The 18,816-nt window shown below is 37.0% G+C and overlaps 1 protein-coding gene across 2 annotated transcripts in view; it reads left to right on the forward strand.

Moving 5' to 3' along the window:
• Positions 1–18,816, forward strand: part of MIA3 (MIA SH3 domain ER export factor 3) — an 83,516-nt gene that overhangs the window by 5,096 nt on the left and 59,604 nt on the right. For both annotated transcript variants that reach the window (XM_047704269.1, XM_047704270.1), the window contains exon 2: positions 6,022–6,066. In XM_047704269.1, coding sequence (XP_047560225.1) covers positions 6,060–6,066 — 7 coding nt within the window. In that variant the 5' untranslated portion in view covers positions 6,022–6,059. The remainder of the gene's footprint in view (positions 1–6,021; positions 6,067–18,816) is intronic.

Below are 18,816 nucleotides of genomic sequence, written 5' to 3' on the forward strand. Positions count from 1 at the left end.
AAGGCACAGAATAGGGAGAAATAATAAATGTCCTTTTAAACCACTAAATTCACTACACAGTAGAGGAAATTAAAACATTATATATCTCAGTTTCCATCAGGTATGTCATCATCTTTAATCCTGAAGAAATTTTTTAACATTGCTTATGCTACAGGTCTGTGGTATTGAATTTTCTGTTTTCATTTACCTAAAAATGTCTATTGTGCCTTCGGTCTTAAAGGATATTTTTTTCTGGATATAAAATTTTGAATTGGCAGTTTTTGTCTTCCAATACTTTAAGGCCTTCCATTGTCTTTTGATCTTGCTCTTTTGTTTAAAGTAAATTCTACCCCCAATGTACAGCTCAAACTAACAACCCTGAGATCAAGTTACATGCTCTTCCAAATGAGCCAGCCAGGTACCTTTCTTTTGATCTCTAGTTTCTAATGAGAAGTCTGCTATCATTCTTTTTATTTTTGCTCGTGTGTAATGTATCACTTTTCTCTGGCTGCCTTCAAGACTTTATTTTTCACTGTTTGATTTTCAGTTTGACTCTACTGTGTCTAAGTATGGGTCTTGTTTTTGTTCTCTATCTGTTCTACTTGATATTCACTGAATTTCCTATGTGTATAATTTTTTCACTAAATTTGCATTATTTTCAGCAATTATTGCCTCAAGTATTTTTTTTTTTTTCCATGCAATTATCCCTCTCCTCTCCTTCTGGGATTCCATTTAGATGTATGTCAGTTCACTTGATGTTGATAGGTTACTGAGTCTTTGTTTATTTTTTTCTTTCTGATCTTTAAACCATATAATTGTTACTAATCTGTCTTCCAGTTAACTTTTTGTTATTTTTACAGTGTTCAATCTGCTGATAAGCCCATCTAGTGAATTTTTCCATTTTAATTACTGTATATCTGAGTTCTTGGAATTTTTTTTTCTTTAAAAAGTTTCACTTATACGCTGACATCCCTTATTTGTTCATTCATTATGACTATGTCTTCCTTTAAGTCCTTGAAAATATTTATGAATGTTATTTAATTTTTTTCCCCTAATCCCCAAATCTGGATCATCTCACAGAAATTTCTTTATAGACTACTTCTTTCATATGGTTTCCATTTTCCTATTTCTTTGTATGTTTGATAATAAATAATTATATATTAGATAGTTGTAGAGAATACATTATAGGGAGTCTGGATTTTGTTGTCTTCCTTTAAAGGGTATTATATTTGTGCATAATGAAAATTAATTACTGGTGGGTTTTTTTGTTCTGTTAGCCTTGGTACTATTATTAGCAGCATGTGTCCATTTTGGTTTTATACTTGGCCCTAGCATGTGTCTCTTCTTGTATAGTTCTTTCTCTTAGGGCTTGGTTCTGGATTCTCAGTTGAGTGCCTGAAGTATTAGTGAGGTTGCTGCTCTTAGGTCGGGCTGGAAATCCAATGTCTCTTAGCACTGCATGATTTTTAGTATCACTCTTCAGGCTTCCTCCTGTAACAGGCAAACTTCCTGACACATTTGTGTCCCGCCACCCTAACACATGCACGTGCACATGTATGCGTGCGCACACACACATGACACAACTCAGGTATTCTAACCCACAAAATTCCAGCCATTTCAGAAACTTTGACCTCTGATAACTTTATCCTCTTCTCAGGCAGGCCACTACTTTACTTGAGTTTCACCTCCCTAATTATGGAGTTTATCTTGTGTGTTTTGTTCTCAGATATGACAATCATGGCCTGCTTATTTATCAATGCCTGAAAATATTTGCTCTAAGTAGTTTGTCTAGTTTTATACTCTTTTGTGGCAAAAAGTAAGTCTAATGCAGTTACTCTATCATAATTCAAAATAAAAATATTACATTCCTTATATCCTTGTTCATCATAGTGATAGACACCCATTTAGGCCAAATTAAACATAGAAAGCTTGTAATGTAATGTCTCACAGATTGAACAACAATTTCATTGTCGTTGGAGTCCAAAATCAACTTAAAAAGTATGTTTCAAAATAGGTCTCTGAAAAATAAACTGGCCAAAACTTGCAAGGCAATCAGACTGAACTGACCATATATTTTACCCCTACCTTTATGAGTATGAGATCTAAAATCAGCAAAAAAATAAAAGTTAATGTTAGGTTTATAAAATGTTCTTACAATCCAGTAGACAGCCTCTTATGATATTTTCATATGTTAGATGATAGTTGTGAAATTATTACACATATTGGGACACCTGGGTGGCTCAGTCTGTTAAGCATCTGCCTTCAACTCAAGTCATGATCCCAGGGTCCTAGGATCGAGCCCCATGTCAAGCTCCCTGCTCAGGAGGGAGCCTGCTTCTCCCTCTTCCTCTGCTCCTTCCCCCATTGCATGTCTGTGTGTGTGTGCACATTTTCTCTCTCTCCCCCTTCCAAATAAATAAAATCTTTGGGACGCCTGGGTATGGCTCAATTGGTTAAGCAGCTGCCTTCGGCTCAGGTCATGATCCCAGCGTCCTGGGATCGAGTCCCACATCGGGCTCCTTGCTCGGCGGGGAGCCTGCTTCTCCCTCTGCCTCTGCCTGCCATTCTGTCTGCCTGTGCTTGCTCTCTCTCCCTCTCTCTCTGATAAATAAATAAAAAATCTTAAAAAAAATAAATAAAATCTTAAAAAAATTATTACACATAATAATGAGCACATTCGACTCATGGAGTAAGACATTATTCCCACCTATGTTGAAAAACTGTCATTATCTGTATGCCAAAAATTAGATACACCTCAAAATTCTCTAGAAAAGACATTTCTTAAATCTTATCAAAATAACTTCACTAGGTTTTTTTCCACCTCTGACATGACACAGTGTCAAGCTTTCTAGTCCTAAACATACACCTTTTACGAGGAGGAGACATTGGTCTCAGAAAATACCAGCTCCTTCATCTCATTTCATAAACCCATTCTAGCCATAAAAAAGAAAAATTGGGACACCTGGGTGTCTCAGTTGGTTAAGCCTCTGCCTTTGGCTCAGGTCATATCTCAGGGTCCTGGGATCGAGTCCCGCATCGGGTTTCCTGCTCAGCAGGGGAGCCTGCTTCTCCCTCTGCCTCTGCCGCTCCCCCTGCTTGCACTCTGTCTTGCTTTGGCAAGTAAATAGATAAAATCTTTAAAAAATTATTTGTGCATATTTTCTGCTGATTTTTTTTAAACTTTTCATCTGTGGTGGGGATCAGCAGCTTTTTCTGTAAAGAGTTAATACAAATTTTATGACTTTTCGGGTGATAGAGTTTCTATCACCACTCTTGAACAGATAAACAAATGAGCTTATCTGTGTTCTAGTAAAACCTTATTCATAGAAACAGGTGGCAAACTGGATTTGGCCTGTGGGCCACAGTTTGCCAACTATTGCTTTAGGGTACTAATGGAAGTCTAGTCTCACAACAGAGATTTGGCTGTGATACACACACACACACACATTATATACATGTATATAGTTTTTAAAGTATTTTATATATAGATATATATTTATATAAATATATTTATATTAAATATCTAATATCTATTATATTATTATATATAATATATATCATTAATATATATAAAGTATATATTAAATATATTTATATTATATTTTAAAGTACATTGTATGTATATATATATATATATATATGCTTTTTAAAAATACATACTCACACTAGTGTTAATTTTTGCATCCAACAAGAGACCTACTAAAACACAATTACTGATACCATCATACACCTCAGTCCTTATGACTGTCATGGACTAGATAGTTAGTGTTTCATCTGAGTACTTTAAATACAGTCAGTAGATGTTAATGCTGACAAGTAATTGTACTGTTCTATTGTGGAGAAACTTGGTTATAATTCTGTAAATGAGATTAGCCATTATGAAGATGATACACATTTATTATAATTATTATCCTAATACATCTTCATGTGTCATCTCAACCTATATCCCCCTAAGTTTTAATTAAGAAGCATGTTCTTGGGGTACCTGGGTGGCTCAGTTAGTTAAGTGTTCAACTCTTGGTTTTGGGTCAAGTCATGATCTTACATCCTGGGATTGAGCCCTGTGTCAGGCTTCACACTCAGTGGGGAGTCTATTCCCCTCCCCTCCTTCTGCCCCTCCACCTAGCTCATGCACTCTCTCTTTCTCCAAAGTAAATAAATACAATCTTAAAAAAAAAAAGTTCTTTCATTAAGATAAAAACCTTCTACATCCATTCCAAATAATTCAACATGTGCCCATGATTTGACTATTAACACAAAGAAAAACAATAGTTTATTCAGATCTAAATTTAAGATAAGACAGTGTAGAAGAGGGAACAAGTGTGAGAAGGTGGAAATAGAACAATATACAACCCTTCTTGGAAGAAGAAAAATATGAATTCAATTCAGAAATATGAGATGTCTATGAAGGTGGTTTTACCTTTAATGACAACCAAACTGTAGAGCAAAGTCACTTAGATCTGTAGGGACTCTGTTTTTTTTTTTTTTAAGGTTGAGGTTATAATCTTTCTTTTAGCAGATGAAACTACAAAACACAAAATATAGAATTTTTGTAAACATGGATGCATTTTTTTTAAAGATTTTATTTATTTATTTGACAGAGAGAAATCACAAGTAGGCAGAGAGGCAGGCAGAGAGAGAGGAGGAAGCAGGCTCCCTGCTGAGCAGAAAGCCCCATGCGGGGCTTGAACCCAGGACCTGGGATCATGACCTGAGCCGAAGGCAGCGGCTTAACCCACTGAGCCACCCAGGCGCCCCCATGGATGCATTTTTTTAAAGATTATATTTTTAAGTCACCTCTGCACCCAAGGTAGAGCTCAAATTCACAACCTCAAGATCAAGAGTCACATGTTCCACCGACTGAGCCAGCCAGGTGCCCAAACATGGTTGCTTTTTAACTGATCAGATTTTTTTTTAATGTTTTTTTAAAGTTTTTTTAAATTTTATTTATTTGACAGGGAGAGAGAGAGAGATCACAAGTGGGCAGAGAGGCAGGAAGAGGGGGAGGAGGAAGCAGGCTCCCTGCTGAGCAGAGAGCCCAATGCAGGGCTCCATCACAGGACCCTGAGATCATGACCTGAGCCGAAGGCAGAGGCTTAACCCACTGAGCCACCCGGGCACCCCTAACTGATCAGATTTTAACAAAAGTCTTAAGCAGTGCATCTCAACTAGGAGGGTGGTACCATTCTTACCAAGGGGAGTTTGGGAGTGCATGGGGGCAATTTTTTATTCTGTTGCCATGACTAAAAATGCTACTGAAATTTCATGGCTAGACTCAAGGTTGTATATCCTGCAGCTGGTTGGACTGCCCCACCTAAAATGCTGAGAGAGTCTAGCAAGAAACATTGCCTAAACTAGTAACATGCTCTGGTCCCTTACTTCCCCATAATTGTGTTTTTCTACAATTTAAATGAAGGAATAAGGGCTCTTGTGCAGTCTCATCGTTGTATTACCCATATAAACATCATTCTTGGTTTCTTTATGTTTGTCAAGAATGGTTAACGTGTTTAAGATAATTATAAGAAATAAATTATAAGAGGCACCAGGATGGCTCAAGTCGGACTTGTGATTTTGGTTCAGATCATGATCTCATGGGTCGTGAAATCCAGCTCTGCACTCAGTGGGGAGTCTGCTTAAGATTCTTTCTCTTCCTCTCCCCGCACTCATGCTCTTTCTCTCTCTAAAATAAATAAATCTTTAAAAAAAATAAATAAATGATAAAAGCATGACTAGTGTAGGAGCTTAATGATGATCATAGTTTATGCTTTTCATTAAAGATTTCAGATTCATCTGAAGAAGCAATGAAATTCTTAGATATTCCAACAGAAATCTCAACCTCTGACTCCAAACAAACAAAATATTGGGGGTTTTGAGATAATCACCATAATTCTTTCTCTTTTTGCAAAAGTTCCAAAAGAGCTTGGCCAAAAATTTTTATATCCTGTAACAGAATTTTAAGCTTTGCTTTTCTTTAAGTGTATGACAAAAGTGTACAATTATATGGTGTGGATCTAAGGTTAATTTTTAATCTCTGCCTTCTAGATCGTTGCTGTCTTTAAAGGTACCTAGTCTGAATTGAGATGTGCTGTAAGTATAAAATACACACCAGAATTCAAAGATTTCATCTGAAATAAATGTAAAATGTCTCAATCATTTTTATATTGATTACAAGTTAAATGATAATAATTTAGATCTACTGTTTTAAATAAAATGTATTATTAAAATTGATTTCATTTGTTTTGCTTTACCTTTTTTTAAAAAAGATTTTATTTATTTATGAGAGAGAGCGAGAGAATGAGAGGGAGCATGAGAAGGGGGAGGGTCAGAGGGAGAAGCAGACTCCCTGATGAGCTGGGAGCCCAATGCAGCACTCGATCCCAGGACTCAATCCTGGGACTCCAGGATCATGACCTGAGCCGAAGGCAGTCACTTAACCCACTGAGCCACCCAGGCACCCCGACTTGTAGAAATTTTAAATTATACTTGTAGCTGGCATCATATTGCTACTGGACAACATATCTAGAGAATTCGTGAGACATAAGGGAAATATCAGATTATGTTTAGATTCTCTGTTTAATCACTCTGGTTTAATGGCATTCATTCATCCTCTTATGTATTCCATACCATTTCATATCCCGTATAGATTTAAATAGAATGAGCCTTCATAGTTGCAGAGAACTCTTACCCCTTCTATATGCAATTGCTCGGTATTCACACTTGATTAGTCTTCATAAAGGTATTTATGATCCTGTTCCTAGTTTTATTCTGCCTGTATTATTTAAGATGCTGATTATTCAGGAGATTTGCTTTGTCTTGTTGAGTGATCTGTATGTAATAGGACTGCTGTGATAGTATGTTACCCAGAAGAATGTATTTTCTCCCTCTCAGTACTTAAGGTCTCCTCCAGGAGGCGCGTTTGACCTGCCAAGCACAACTCGGGAGGCTGTTACCTGCCCTGTGGATTTTTACCGAGAAGAGAAGTTTCTAGGGAAGTTAGTATCAAAAAAGGTGTCCTTTGTGACGGTCACAAAGAAGTGGAGACTCTTGTGGTGCTATTAATTGGCTCTGTTGGCTGAGAGCCAGATATGTTGCTGTTTAAACAACAGGAAGGGGCCACCTTTTAATATATTATCTGATTTGATTCTTTTTTTTTTTTTTAAAGATTTTATTTATTTATTTGACAGAGAGAAATCACAAGTAAGCAGAGAGGCAGGCAGAGAGAGAGGAGGAAGCTGGCTCCCTGCTGAGCAGAAAGCCCGATGCGGGGCTCGAACCCAGGACCTGGGATCATGACCTGAGCTGAAGGCAGCGGCCCAACCCACTGAGCCACTCAGGCACCCCATCTGATTTGATTCTTAAAGAAACACTATGGTTTTAATATCAGCCCCAATTTTATAGATGAAGAATCTTACACTCAAAAATTGATGACTTGCCTAGGGCCACACAATTAGACCTCTCTTACCTAGGTTAGCGCTTCTGATTACTTCCCTTGCATCTGCTGTTGTCTTAGCAAGGAAGTAATTTGTATTGAAAACTATAAATGGATGAAGCCAGAGAGTCTACATGGTAGATCTTGGGTTGAACAGGTCCCACCCTGGAATCTGTTCTGCATTTGTTTCAAAACATCAAATATTTGACTTCTGTGAAAATGATGCCAGGGTAAATCAGGCAGAACCGGAAACAGGAACTTACATAGAAGACTGTATTCTAGTGGCCATTTCAGATGTTTGAGTTTCTCTCTCCGTACAATAGAAATTAGGATAATATTTGTCAGGACTAGGCAAATAGTACATGCTGGTAGGTATAGTTGCCTTGTATATGACTCACTCCCAGTACAAAATACCCTTTGACATGACTTGGACATGGCTTTTTGATTGTGGGGGAGAATCAAACCCTACTGGCCGTGTCCAACACAGAACTCCATCCTCCTTGGCTTTCAGAACAGGATATTTGCTTACATTCCACTTCAGTTATGATCACTTTCCTTAAAGTCTGGCAGCTTTCTCTTTCTTAACTCTATTAAGTCTAAATTCTTGTGCTTGATTTTCAAGGGCTTATATAATCTGACCTCCTCCAACTGCCCAAATTTATCTCCCACTATTCTTTACTAGGATCATTTCACTCTGGAAAGATTAGATCCCCTTACTGTCCTTTAAACATTCTGCTGTCTTTTCTCTCATGTCACTTTCTTCACCTACCGTTCCTTTCTTTTTAGAATCTAAATCCTACCTACTCACAAGAACTAACTCAAATTCCACCACTATCATTTACTACCATCCTTCTTTTAATTCTTTGGTGCTTAGTATTTGTACCTGTTTTGAATGTGAAAATGCATCTTCATTTTAGCAATAATTATGTGGCTGGATTCGCCGTCGGCCTCCCATCCCCCACCCCGTACTTAAAATAAAAGTGACTGGTGTTAACAAGAGGGATTTGTTTATCTTTTAGGAGTTTCCACTCTGAAGAATATAATAGGATCCAGAGTCCTCCTGCACCCTTGAAGGTAGGAGCCAAGACTGGGCCTCCTTGGGCACAGGTATAACAAGTAGACCTATCTCCTGGACACTGTCCACAACGCATGACACTAGACACAAAAAGTCAGAAATCTGGGAAGAGAGAACTCAGGGTGTCCAGCAGGAAATGATACTGTGCAAAAGCTAACCTGACAGAATAAAACAAAAATGTGTTTGTTGCTCTTCTGACTCACTATATTGTAACCAATCACAGTGTTTTCATGTTTAAGACCTTTACTAGGATTTACCTGGTTTATGACTCTCCAGTTACCTTTCAGGATAACCATATAGTGCTCAATAAAGGCCATTACTCAAAATAAATGTATTTATTTCAGTCTGAGCCTTCCTTTCCAGTTTGTGGACCAAAAAATTAACACCCAAGAGAAAAGTCATCTGATAGAATGTCTCTCTGTAACTACCTTGCCCCATGGAGCTGGGGGGTGGAGGGGGGTTGAGGGGAGTTGGGGTTGGGGGGTTGACAGGCTCAGGCAGCTTTACTCCCCCCACACCTACTGGTGTGACCACTGAATAAAAGCAACACACTAAGTCCAAAAAGCAAACAAAAAAGATAACCATATTTCATCTCTTTCTATCAATTACACTTTACTTTCTGTCAATTACTTTTCCCCATATATACTTTTTACTTTATTGAGATATAAATGCTATTTCAAAATAAATAAATTCTATTTAAGTATTTAAATTTTCTCACTTTCTGAGTTCTGACCTAGGCATGTACACCTGAGACCATCACCACAAGGGAAGGAACATAACCAGCATCTTCAAGTTTCTTTGTGTTCCTTGTCTCCCTGTCCTATTTAAGTATGTGGTTTTTTGGTGTGGTTTATTTCACTCAGAATCTCCTTGCCATTGCTAGTATCAATAGCTCCTTATTATTTTCTTTAAAGATTTTATTTATTTAGAGAGAGAGCATGTGTGCAAGTGCGGGGAGAGGGGCAAAGGAGAGGGAGAATCCCAAGCAGACTCCTCACTGAGCATGGAGCCCCACACCAGGCTGGATTCTGGGACCTTGAGATCCTGACCTGAGCCAAAATTAGGAGTGAGCTGCTTAACCAACTGAGCCACCCAGGCACCCCAATAGCCCCTTATTGATGAACAATATTCCAAAATTTAATACCTGTGTATCTGCCAATAGATAGCTGGCTTTTTGGTTGGTTGGTTTGTTTTTACTATTACAAATGAAGCTAATATGAACATTTGTGAACAAGTCTTAGTGAGGACATAACTTTTATTCTCTTGATTAAATACCCAGGAGTGGAAAAACTGGGTTCATATGGTAGATGTGGTTTAATTTTTAAAGAAATTGCCCCCAACTGCCAATTATTACCAGCAGTGTCAGGAGAAATCCAATTTTCCTCATCTTTGTCAACACTTGTATGATTAGTCTTTATTTTAGTAATTTTAGTGGATATTCAATGGTACTCATTGTGGTTTTGATTTGTATTTTCCTAATGGTTAATGATGGTGGATATCTTGTCATATACATGTTTGCCATGTGTGTATCTTGTAAGGTGAAGTGTGTATTTAAACATCGTGCCCCCTTTTTGGAAATTGGGTTGTCTTCTTACTTGTAAGTTATAAGAGTTATTTATATATTCTAGGCTTAATTCTTTTGCATATGTGTTTTGCAAAATTTTCTCCTAGTCTGCAGTTTACCTTTACATTTTCATTAATAGTGAATATAGAAGTGAGAGCAAAAGTTTTTGTTTTGATAAAGTACAGTGTATTGATTTCTTTTCTTTTAGAGTTCATGTTTTTTGTGTGTATTTAGAAATTTGCCAAACCAGAGGCACCTGGTAGTTCAGTTGGTTAAGTGACTGCCTTTGGCTCAGATCATGATCCTGGAGTCCCAGAATCAAGTCCTGCCTTGGGCTCCCTGCTCAGGAGGAGTCTGCTTCTCCCCTTGACCCTCCCCTTTCTCATTCTCTCTCTCTTAAATAAATAAATAAAATCTTTAAAAGAAAAAAAAAGAAATTTGCCAAACCGAAGGTCAAGAACATAGGAAACATGGAAACATAGAAGAACTGTGTTTTCTTCTAGAAGTTTTATAGCTTTAGATTTTATATTTAGGTCTACGATGTATTACCAGTCAATTTTTGTATGTTATGTGGTAAGGGTTGAGGTTAATGGATTTTGTCTGTTTCATCCTAGTTGGATCATTTACTGTCATAAAGTTGTTCATAATATTCCCTTGATATTTATTTATTTATTCATTATAAAGAGGGACAGAGAGAAAGAAAGAGGCAGAGGCGGAGGGAGAAGCAGAGCACATCAGATCCCCACAGAGCTGGGATCCCAATGTAGAGCTCCATCCCAGAAACCTGGGATCATGTTCTGAGCTGAAGGTAGACACTTAACCAAGGTGCCCCTCCCTCCATATTCTTTTAATGTCTGTACTATCTGCCATGATGTATTCTCTCTCATTTCTGGTATTGATAATTAGTGTCACATCTCTTTTTTTTTTTTCCTTCCTACTGAGTCTGATTGATTTTCTCTATTTTATTTGATTATTTTTTTTTAATCCCTGAGCTTATCTTTATCATTTCCTTTCTTCTGCTTGGGTTTTAATTTGCTCTTCCTTTTCTAGTTTCTTAGGGTAGAAGCTGAGGTTGTTGATTAGAAACTTTTCTGGTTTCCTAACCCTCTAAAAGTCTTTTATGATATCCCACAAATTTTGACATGCTGTGTTTTCACTTTTATTTGCTATGAAATACTTCCTAATTTCTAATTTGATTTCTTCTTTGACTCCTGAGTTATTTAAAAATTTGTTACTTAGGGGTGCCTGGGTGGCTCAGTTAGTTAGATACCTGACTCTTGATTTGGGCCCATGTCATAGTCTCAGGGTCATAGGATTAAGCCTCAAGTCAGGCTTGGCACTCAGTGCAGAGTCTGCTTGTCCCTCTCCCTCCCCCGACTTGCACTCTTTCTCAAATAAATAAATAAGGTCTTAAAAAAATAAAAGTTTGTTACTCAATTTCTGGAGATGTTCTAGATTTTTTTTTGTTACTGATTTCTAAATTAATTCCGTGTGGTAAGAAAACATGCTTCACCTGTTTTGAAATTTTTTAAATGTATTGCTTTATGGTCCATGATCACGATAAATGTTCCATAGTCAAGAAGAATGTATACTCTGCTGTTGTTGGGTGGAGTGTTCTATAGACATCAATTAAGTCAACTGATGGTGTTTAAGTCTTTTACAACCTTACTGACTTTCTAGCTACTTGTTCTATTAATCACTGAGAAAGGGATATTGAAGTCTCCAACTATAATTATGAATTTGTGCAGTACTCCCATCTGTTTTTGCTTTCTGTATTTTGACTCTTTCTTATTAGGTATATAAACATTTAAAATTGTTATATTCTCTTGATGAATTGATTTCCTTAAAATTATGAAATGTTTTCTTTTATCCTTGGTAAGCATTCTTGGGTGTGAAATATACTTTCTCTGGAAACAAAACAAATGAACGAAGGTGAAGAAAAGAAGTGACTATTTAAAGGAGTGAGGAGGGAGAGATAGAGAAATCAAGAAACTGAGTCTTAACTAGAGAGAACAAACTGGTGGTTTTTGGGGGGATGGGTTAAAAGGCAATGGGGATTAAGGAGTGCATGTGTGATAAACACCAGGTGATGTATAGAATTATTGAATCACTATATTGTACACCTGAAATCAATATAACAATGTATGTTAACCAACTGGGATTAAAATAAAAGCTTAAAAAGAAAAAGAAATCTACCTTGTCTGATATTAATATGGCTGTTCCAGCTTCCTTATGATTAGCGTTAGCTTAGTTTATCTTTTTTATTTAAATTGTGTTTTCTTGTAGGAAGCATATAGTTAAGTTTTGCTTTTTAGTTTTTTTTTTGAAGATTTATTTATTTTTTAGTAAGAGTGGGGAGGGGCAGAGAGCAAGGGAGAGAGTGAGAATTTCAAGCAGACTCCCCTCTGAACATGAAGCCCAGTGCGGGGCTCAATCTCACAACCCTGAGATCATGACCTTAGTCAAAATCAAGAGTCAGGTGCTTAACTGAGCCACCTGGACACCCTGTGTTTTTCCTTTTCCTTTTTATTTATTTATTTTTAAAATATCTTATTTGTTTGTCAGAGAGAGAGAGAGAGCAAGCAGGAGAAACAATAGGTAGAGGGAGAAGCAGGCGTCCCACTGAGCAAGAACCCTGATGTTGAGCTCGTTCCCAGGACACTGGGATCATAACCAAAGCTGAGGGCAGACACTTAACCAACTGAGCCACCCAGGCTTACCAGTTTTGCCTTTTTAAAATTGAATCTGAAAAATCTATGCCTTTTAAAGGAATTTTTAGACCATTTACATTTAATGTAATTAGTGATATGATTAGATTTAACTTTGTCGTCTTACCATTTTTCTTCCTGTTTGTATCTTCTGTTCTATGTTCCCCCTTTCCTCTTTTTCTGTCTCCCTTTGGATTAATTAAGCATGTGTCATCTCCTCTGTTGACTTACTAGCTCTAACTCTGTGATTTTGTTGTTGTTTGTATTCCATAGTACCTTTAGCTTATACACACCTTTAGCTTATTACAGTATACCTTCATGTGATATTTTATCACTTCTGTTATAGCTTCCATTTCTCCTCTTCCGCTTTCATGCAATTGTGATCATACATTTTATTTGTATATATGTTATGAACCTCCCAATATGTTATTAATTTTGCTTTAAATCATTAATTATCTTTTAAAGAGATTTTTTAAATAAGAAAAAAGTATTTTACATTATTTTATTGTGTGTACTTTAGATATATATTTCATATTTGCCCACATATATACACTTTTTATATTCTTTGCTAGATTCAGATTTCCATCCAGTAATATCTCTCTGCCTAAAGAGCTTCAACATTTCTTGCAGTATAGATATGGTAGTAATGAATTCTTTTAGCTTTTGTGTGTCTGAAAATGTATTCCAACATCTTTTTGCTTTGTTTTGCATATTTGCTTTTTGTGATGGGAATCTATTTTTTTGTAATAGTGTTACATATAATTCACATAACTAAAGAATTCATCCATCTGAAGTGTATAATTCAATGGTTTTTCATATGTTCACAGAATTCTGCATTACCACAATCAATTTTAGAACATTTTTTATCACCCCCAGAGAGAAACCCTTTAGATACTCTTTATCTGTCTCTTTCCAATACGCTTATCTCCTTAAGCCCTAGACAACCAATAATCTACTTTCTGTCTCTATAGATTTAAATATTCTGGTCATTTCATATAAATGGAGCCATGTAATATATGGTCTTTTGTAGCTGGCTTTTTCATTCAGCACAATGTTTTCAAAGGACATTTCTGTTTTAGCATATATCAATATTTGCTATATAATATAGAATATTATATATATATAATATAGAAATATCAATATTTAATTCCTTTTTTTTTGCTGTTGTATTGATATAGCACATTTTATTTATTCATTTATTAACTTGATGGACATTTGTATTGTTTATAGCTTAGACTATTATGAATAATGATGCTGTGAATATTTGTGTATAAAGTTTTGTGTGGATATATATATATTTTAAGATTTTATTTATTTATTTGAGAGAGAGCATGTGCATGAGCTGGAGAGGGGCTCTCTGCTGAGCAGGGAGCCCAGTGTGGTACTCAATCCCAGGACTCTGGGATCATGACCCGAGCTGAAGGGAGATGCTTAACTGACCGAGCCGCCTAGGCTCCTGGATATATGTTTTTATTTCTATGGTTATTTTTCTAGGAGTGGAATTAATTGGTTGTATGTTATCTATATTTTTAACCTCTTGAGGAATTGCCAGGTTGTTTTCCAAGGTGGCTTACATTTTTACCCTCCTGGCCATTGTATATTTTCTCTGGAGTAATGTCCATTCAAATAGTTTGCCTTGGATTTTTTAAAAATTAGGTTGTCTTTTTATTACTGAATTTTAAGAGTACTTTATATTTTCTAGGTGCAAATCCCTTGTCAGACATAGGAATGGCAGGTATTTTCCTCCCTTCTGTGTGGTTATCTTTTCACTCTCTCTTTTTTAAAAAATATTTTATTTATTTATTTGACAGGGAGAGTGAGAGAACAGAGGGAGCAGAGAGAGAGAGGGAGTTGGGAGAAGCAGGCTCCCCATTGAGCAAGGAACCTGGTGTAGAGCTTGATCCCAGGACCCTGAGATCATAACCTGAGCTGAAGGCAGACACTTAAGTGACTGAGCCACCCAGGTGCCCCAATCTTCTCCCTCCTCATATCCTTTGAAGAACAGAAGTTTTGAGTTTGGTAAAGTCCAATTTATCTATTTTTTCTTTGGTTGCTGTGCTTCTGATGTCATATCTAAGAAATCCTTGCCTACTCCAAGATTTCTCCCTATGTTTTCCTCTAAGATTTTTACAGTTTTATCTCTTACATTTAGGTCTATGATCCATTTTGAGTTAATTTCTGTTTGTAGTGTAAGGTGTGGTTCAATTTCATTCTTTTGCATAAAGATATCCCGGTGTCCCAGCATCATGTGTTGAAAGACTTCACCTCATCTTTGAAAAATATTTTCACTTGGTATACAACTCCAGAGTGTCGTTTTTCCACCAGCACATTAAATATGTCAAACAGCTGGGGTTTTTTTGCTTCCATTTTCCAATGAGAAGTCTTTTGTCACTTTATCCTTGCTCATCTGTACATAGTATGTTTTCTCTAAATGAATTTCATTTTTTTTCCATTGTCACTGGTTTTAAGCAATTTAACGTGTCTTAGTGTTGTTTTCTTCACGTTTCTTATGCTTGAGGTTTGTGGAGCTTCTTGATCTGTGAGTTTTCAGCAAATTTGGAATGCTTTTGTTATTCTTCAAACATATTTCTGTCTCCCACCTCCTTCTGGGACCTCATTTACACATCTTTTGGACTGAAGTGTGCACATTGGTGCCCAATTCATTTCTTTCAGTCTCTTTTTCTCTCCATTTCTTTTTGGAGAGCTTATATTACCATGTCTTCAGGCTCAGTAATGTTTTCTTATGCAGTGTCTAATCTGTTATTAATCCCATCCATTGTATTTTTCATTTCAACCATTTTTTTGTTCACCAAGTTTAATTTGGGTCATTTTTATATACTCTACTTTGCATGCTCATGCTTTTCTATAGCATCTCTAATATACAGAATAGAACTGTGTTAATATCCTTGTGTAATAATTCTTTCATCTGTGTCATTTGTGAAAGTTTCTGTTGACTGATTTTTCTTTTCATTATAGGTTGTATTTTCCTGCTTCTTTTAATGCCTTATAGTTTTTTATTGGATTCCAGACATTCTGAATTTACCTTTTCAGTTCTGCACTTAAATGTTCTTCAACTTTGTTCTTGAATGCAGTTAATTTACTTGGAAGTTTTTTTTTTTTTAATTTTATTTATTTATTTGACAGAGAGAAATCACAAGTAGGCAGAGAGGCAGGCAGAGAGAGAGGAGGAAGCAGGCTCCCCGCTGAGCAGAAAGCCCGATGTGGGGCTCGAACCCAGGACCTGGGATCATGACCTGAGCCGAAGGCAGCAGCTTAACCTACTGAGCCACCCAGGCGCCCCAACTTGGAAGTATTTTTATATTTTCTTTTTAAAGCTTTCTTTGTTTGAGAGTGAGAGAGAGCGCAAATGAGCAGGGTAGTGGGAGAGGGAAAGGGAGAGAAGCAGACTCCCTGCTGAGTGTGGAGCCTGAAGTGGGGCTGGATTTCACAACCCTGAGATAATGACCCTAGCCAAAACCAAGATTCAGATGCTTAACTGAGCCACCCAGGTGGCCCAAGTATATTGATATTTTCAAAGCTTGTTTTAAAGCTTTGTTAGGGTAGCTTTTAGTTGTAAGCTGACAATTTCCCCTTTGCTGAACAATCTACGAGATGCCCTGTTTATTATAGATTTTCCTCTCTTGCTGGTGGAGCACAAACTGTTCTTTCCTCCAACAGTTTTCTTCCTACCCTCTCTGGTGATTCTTTCACTGGTTGCAGGTAGTTCTTTGCACACAGGTGCTTATCATTGTTCAGTTGAAGCCTTGACAGAACCCTCCGCTGTTCTCTGGAGCTCTGTGCAGTTGTCTTTCCCATGCACCTCTCTTTTCACTTGTTCTCTTCCCTAGCTGCCTTGACCTCCCCAAACTTTCAAATCTTTCTCCTCAACTCAAGGAGATCACCTGTTTGCATGTCCTTCTCTGGCTGTAGCCTGGAAAATTCATCCGGAGAGTAAGCTGAGGCAATCATAGCACTCCCCTCATTTGTTCCACTTTTCGTAGAGACCACTGCTTGTTGTCCAACATCTAAAAATTATTGTTTCATATATTTTGCCCAATTTTTTCATATGTTTAACATGGGAGGGTAAATCTTGCCCCTGTTACTCCATCTCGCCTGGAAGCCATTGTCCTCAATAAATATTTTACACCATTCTCTGGACTCTGAGTGGCCTCATTGTTGGCAGTAGACTGTGTTCTTTCTGGTAACTTCAGTATTACACCTTCTAGAAGTTTCTGGGCAGGCACCAAGGAGTTTACAATTATATATATTATTATTCTGTTTCCTCTTTGTTTCAAATGCATTTGTCTTTCCTTCTCGGGCAGACTGACAATTCTTTAAGGGCAAAAACCCTCCAAGTCTTATTTTTTATACCCCCCCAACTAGACACATTTATTTTTTTAAGTCTTACTCAACCTTACCCAGTAAAAATTCCATTTGTTAGCAAATAATATACCTGGGATTCGAATTTATGTTAAGCATCAGGGCCACATACTCAAATGCTATTAATGATAAATGCTGATTCATCCACTATAATTTTATATATATATATATGTATATATATATATACACACACACACACATACATACATTGTATACATACACACACACACACACATATATACTGGCAGAACCACCCTCATTGTGGTCAGCTGAGAATTTTTTTCTGTCTACTGAACTTGTTAATATTTCTTTAAGGCAATAATAATAATAACAACAATAACGATAATGAATGTAGATAAATGAAAATCCCAGAAAATCAACAAGCTAAGTAGGCAGTTCTTCAGCAACTGAGAGCTCTCACCCTTCATACAAAAGCATATCTGAATATTAGTCAAAGTAAATATTAGTGAAATAATATTGAATTAGATCATTTTGTAATTTTGGCTTTTCCACCAATGAATTGTCATTAATTCTACCCCAAATAGAAATAAGAAAAATTAGAATTACCTTTATCTGCTTTATCTACTCCAGTAATACACAGGAAAAAAATACACTGCAATTTAATTCACTCCCTCTATAATAAATATGCCCTCAATCAACAATAAATGTATTCCAGATTCTGTTCCAGGTGTTGAAGATGCTGCTGAGGGGAAGACACAAAATGCCTTGTTCTTATAGCATGTTTCCTCTTGGTGCTATTAACATATGGAGGCTCCCTGTAGGTTAATGATATAAAATATTTATACTATGTGAGTTATCATGAGTTGATCCCACAAATCTTTTGTTGAGTATCTTATACATTCCAGACACTTTTCTAGGCATTTATGTTATAGGAATGAACAAAGTAAATTCCTTGCTTCCCTAAAACTTATATTTGGGGTGGGGGAAGGCAGTCAGATAGATAAATGTAAGGCTGGTGGAAGTACTCTAAAGAAAAACAAAGCTGGATGGTGAACTCCATATTCTTGGAAGGAGCTCTATTTTATGGAGAGTGATAAAGAAAGGCCTAACAAGAAATGGTCTTGCTACAGACACTTGATAAAGTGAGGGATCTAGTCCGGTGGACTCTTTGGGAAAACCGTTCCAGGTTGATGAATTGCAAGTACAAATGCTCTGATGCAAGAGTGGGGCTTAGTGAGTTTGAGTAGAACCAACTGAGCAAGACGAGAGTGTTAGGAAGTGGGGGTAAAAGGGATTATCGAGGTCAGATCAAGTAAGACAATGTAGTCCTTCATAAAGACAGGGCTGTCCATGCATTTTACTTGGAAGTGGAAAGCTGTAGGAAGGTTTTGAGCAGAGGAGAGAGATGACCAAATTTATGACATGAAATGATTACTCTGGTTGCTGTTGACACAGTAGACCTTGGGAGGCAAAGGCAGAATAGTCAGAAGCTAATGTAATCTAGGTGAGAGATAATGGTGGCCTGGTCATACAGTGTTCACATAGGTGGTGGTGAGAGTGGTCAGATTCTGGATGTAGTTCCGATGTTTATGCTGAGTGAAAACAGACAAAAAAAGAAGACATACTATATGGCTCCACTTATAACAAATACCAGAAATTATAAATCAATCTATAGCAACAGAAGGTTGTTTGGAGACAGGCAGGAAAGGGGAGGGAAGGA

Source organism: Lutra lutra, chromosome 15 (assembly GCF_902655055.1).
Source record: "Lutra lutra chromosome 15, mLutLut1.2, whole genome shotgun sequence".
Classification (NCBI taxonomy): domain Eukaryota; kingdom Metazoa; phylum Chordata; class Mammalia; order Carnivora; family Mustelidae; genus Lutra; species Lutra lutra.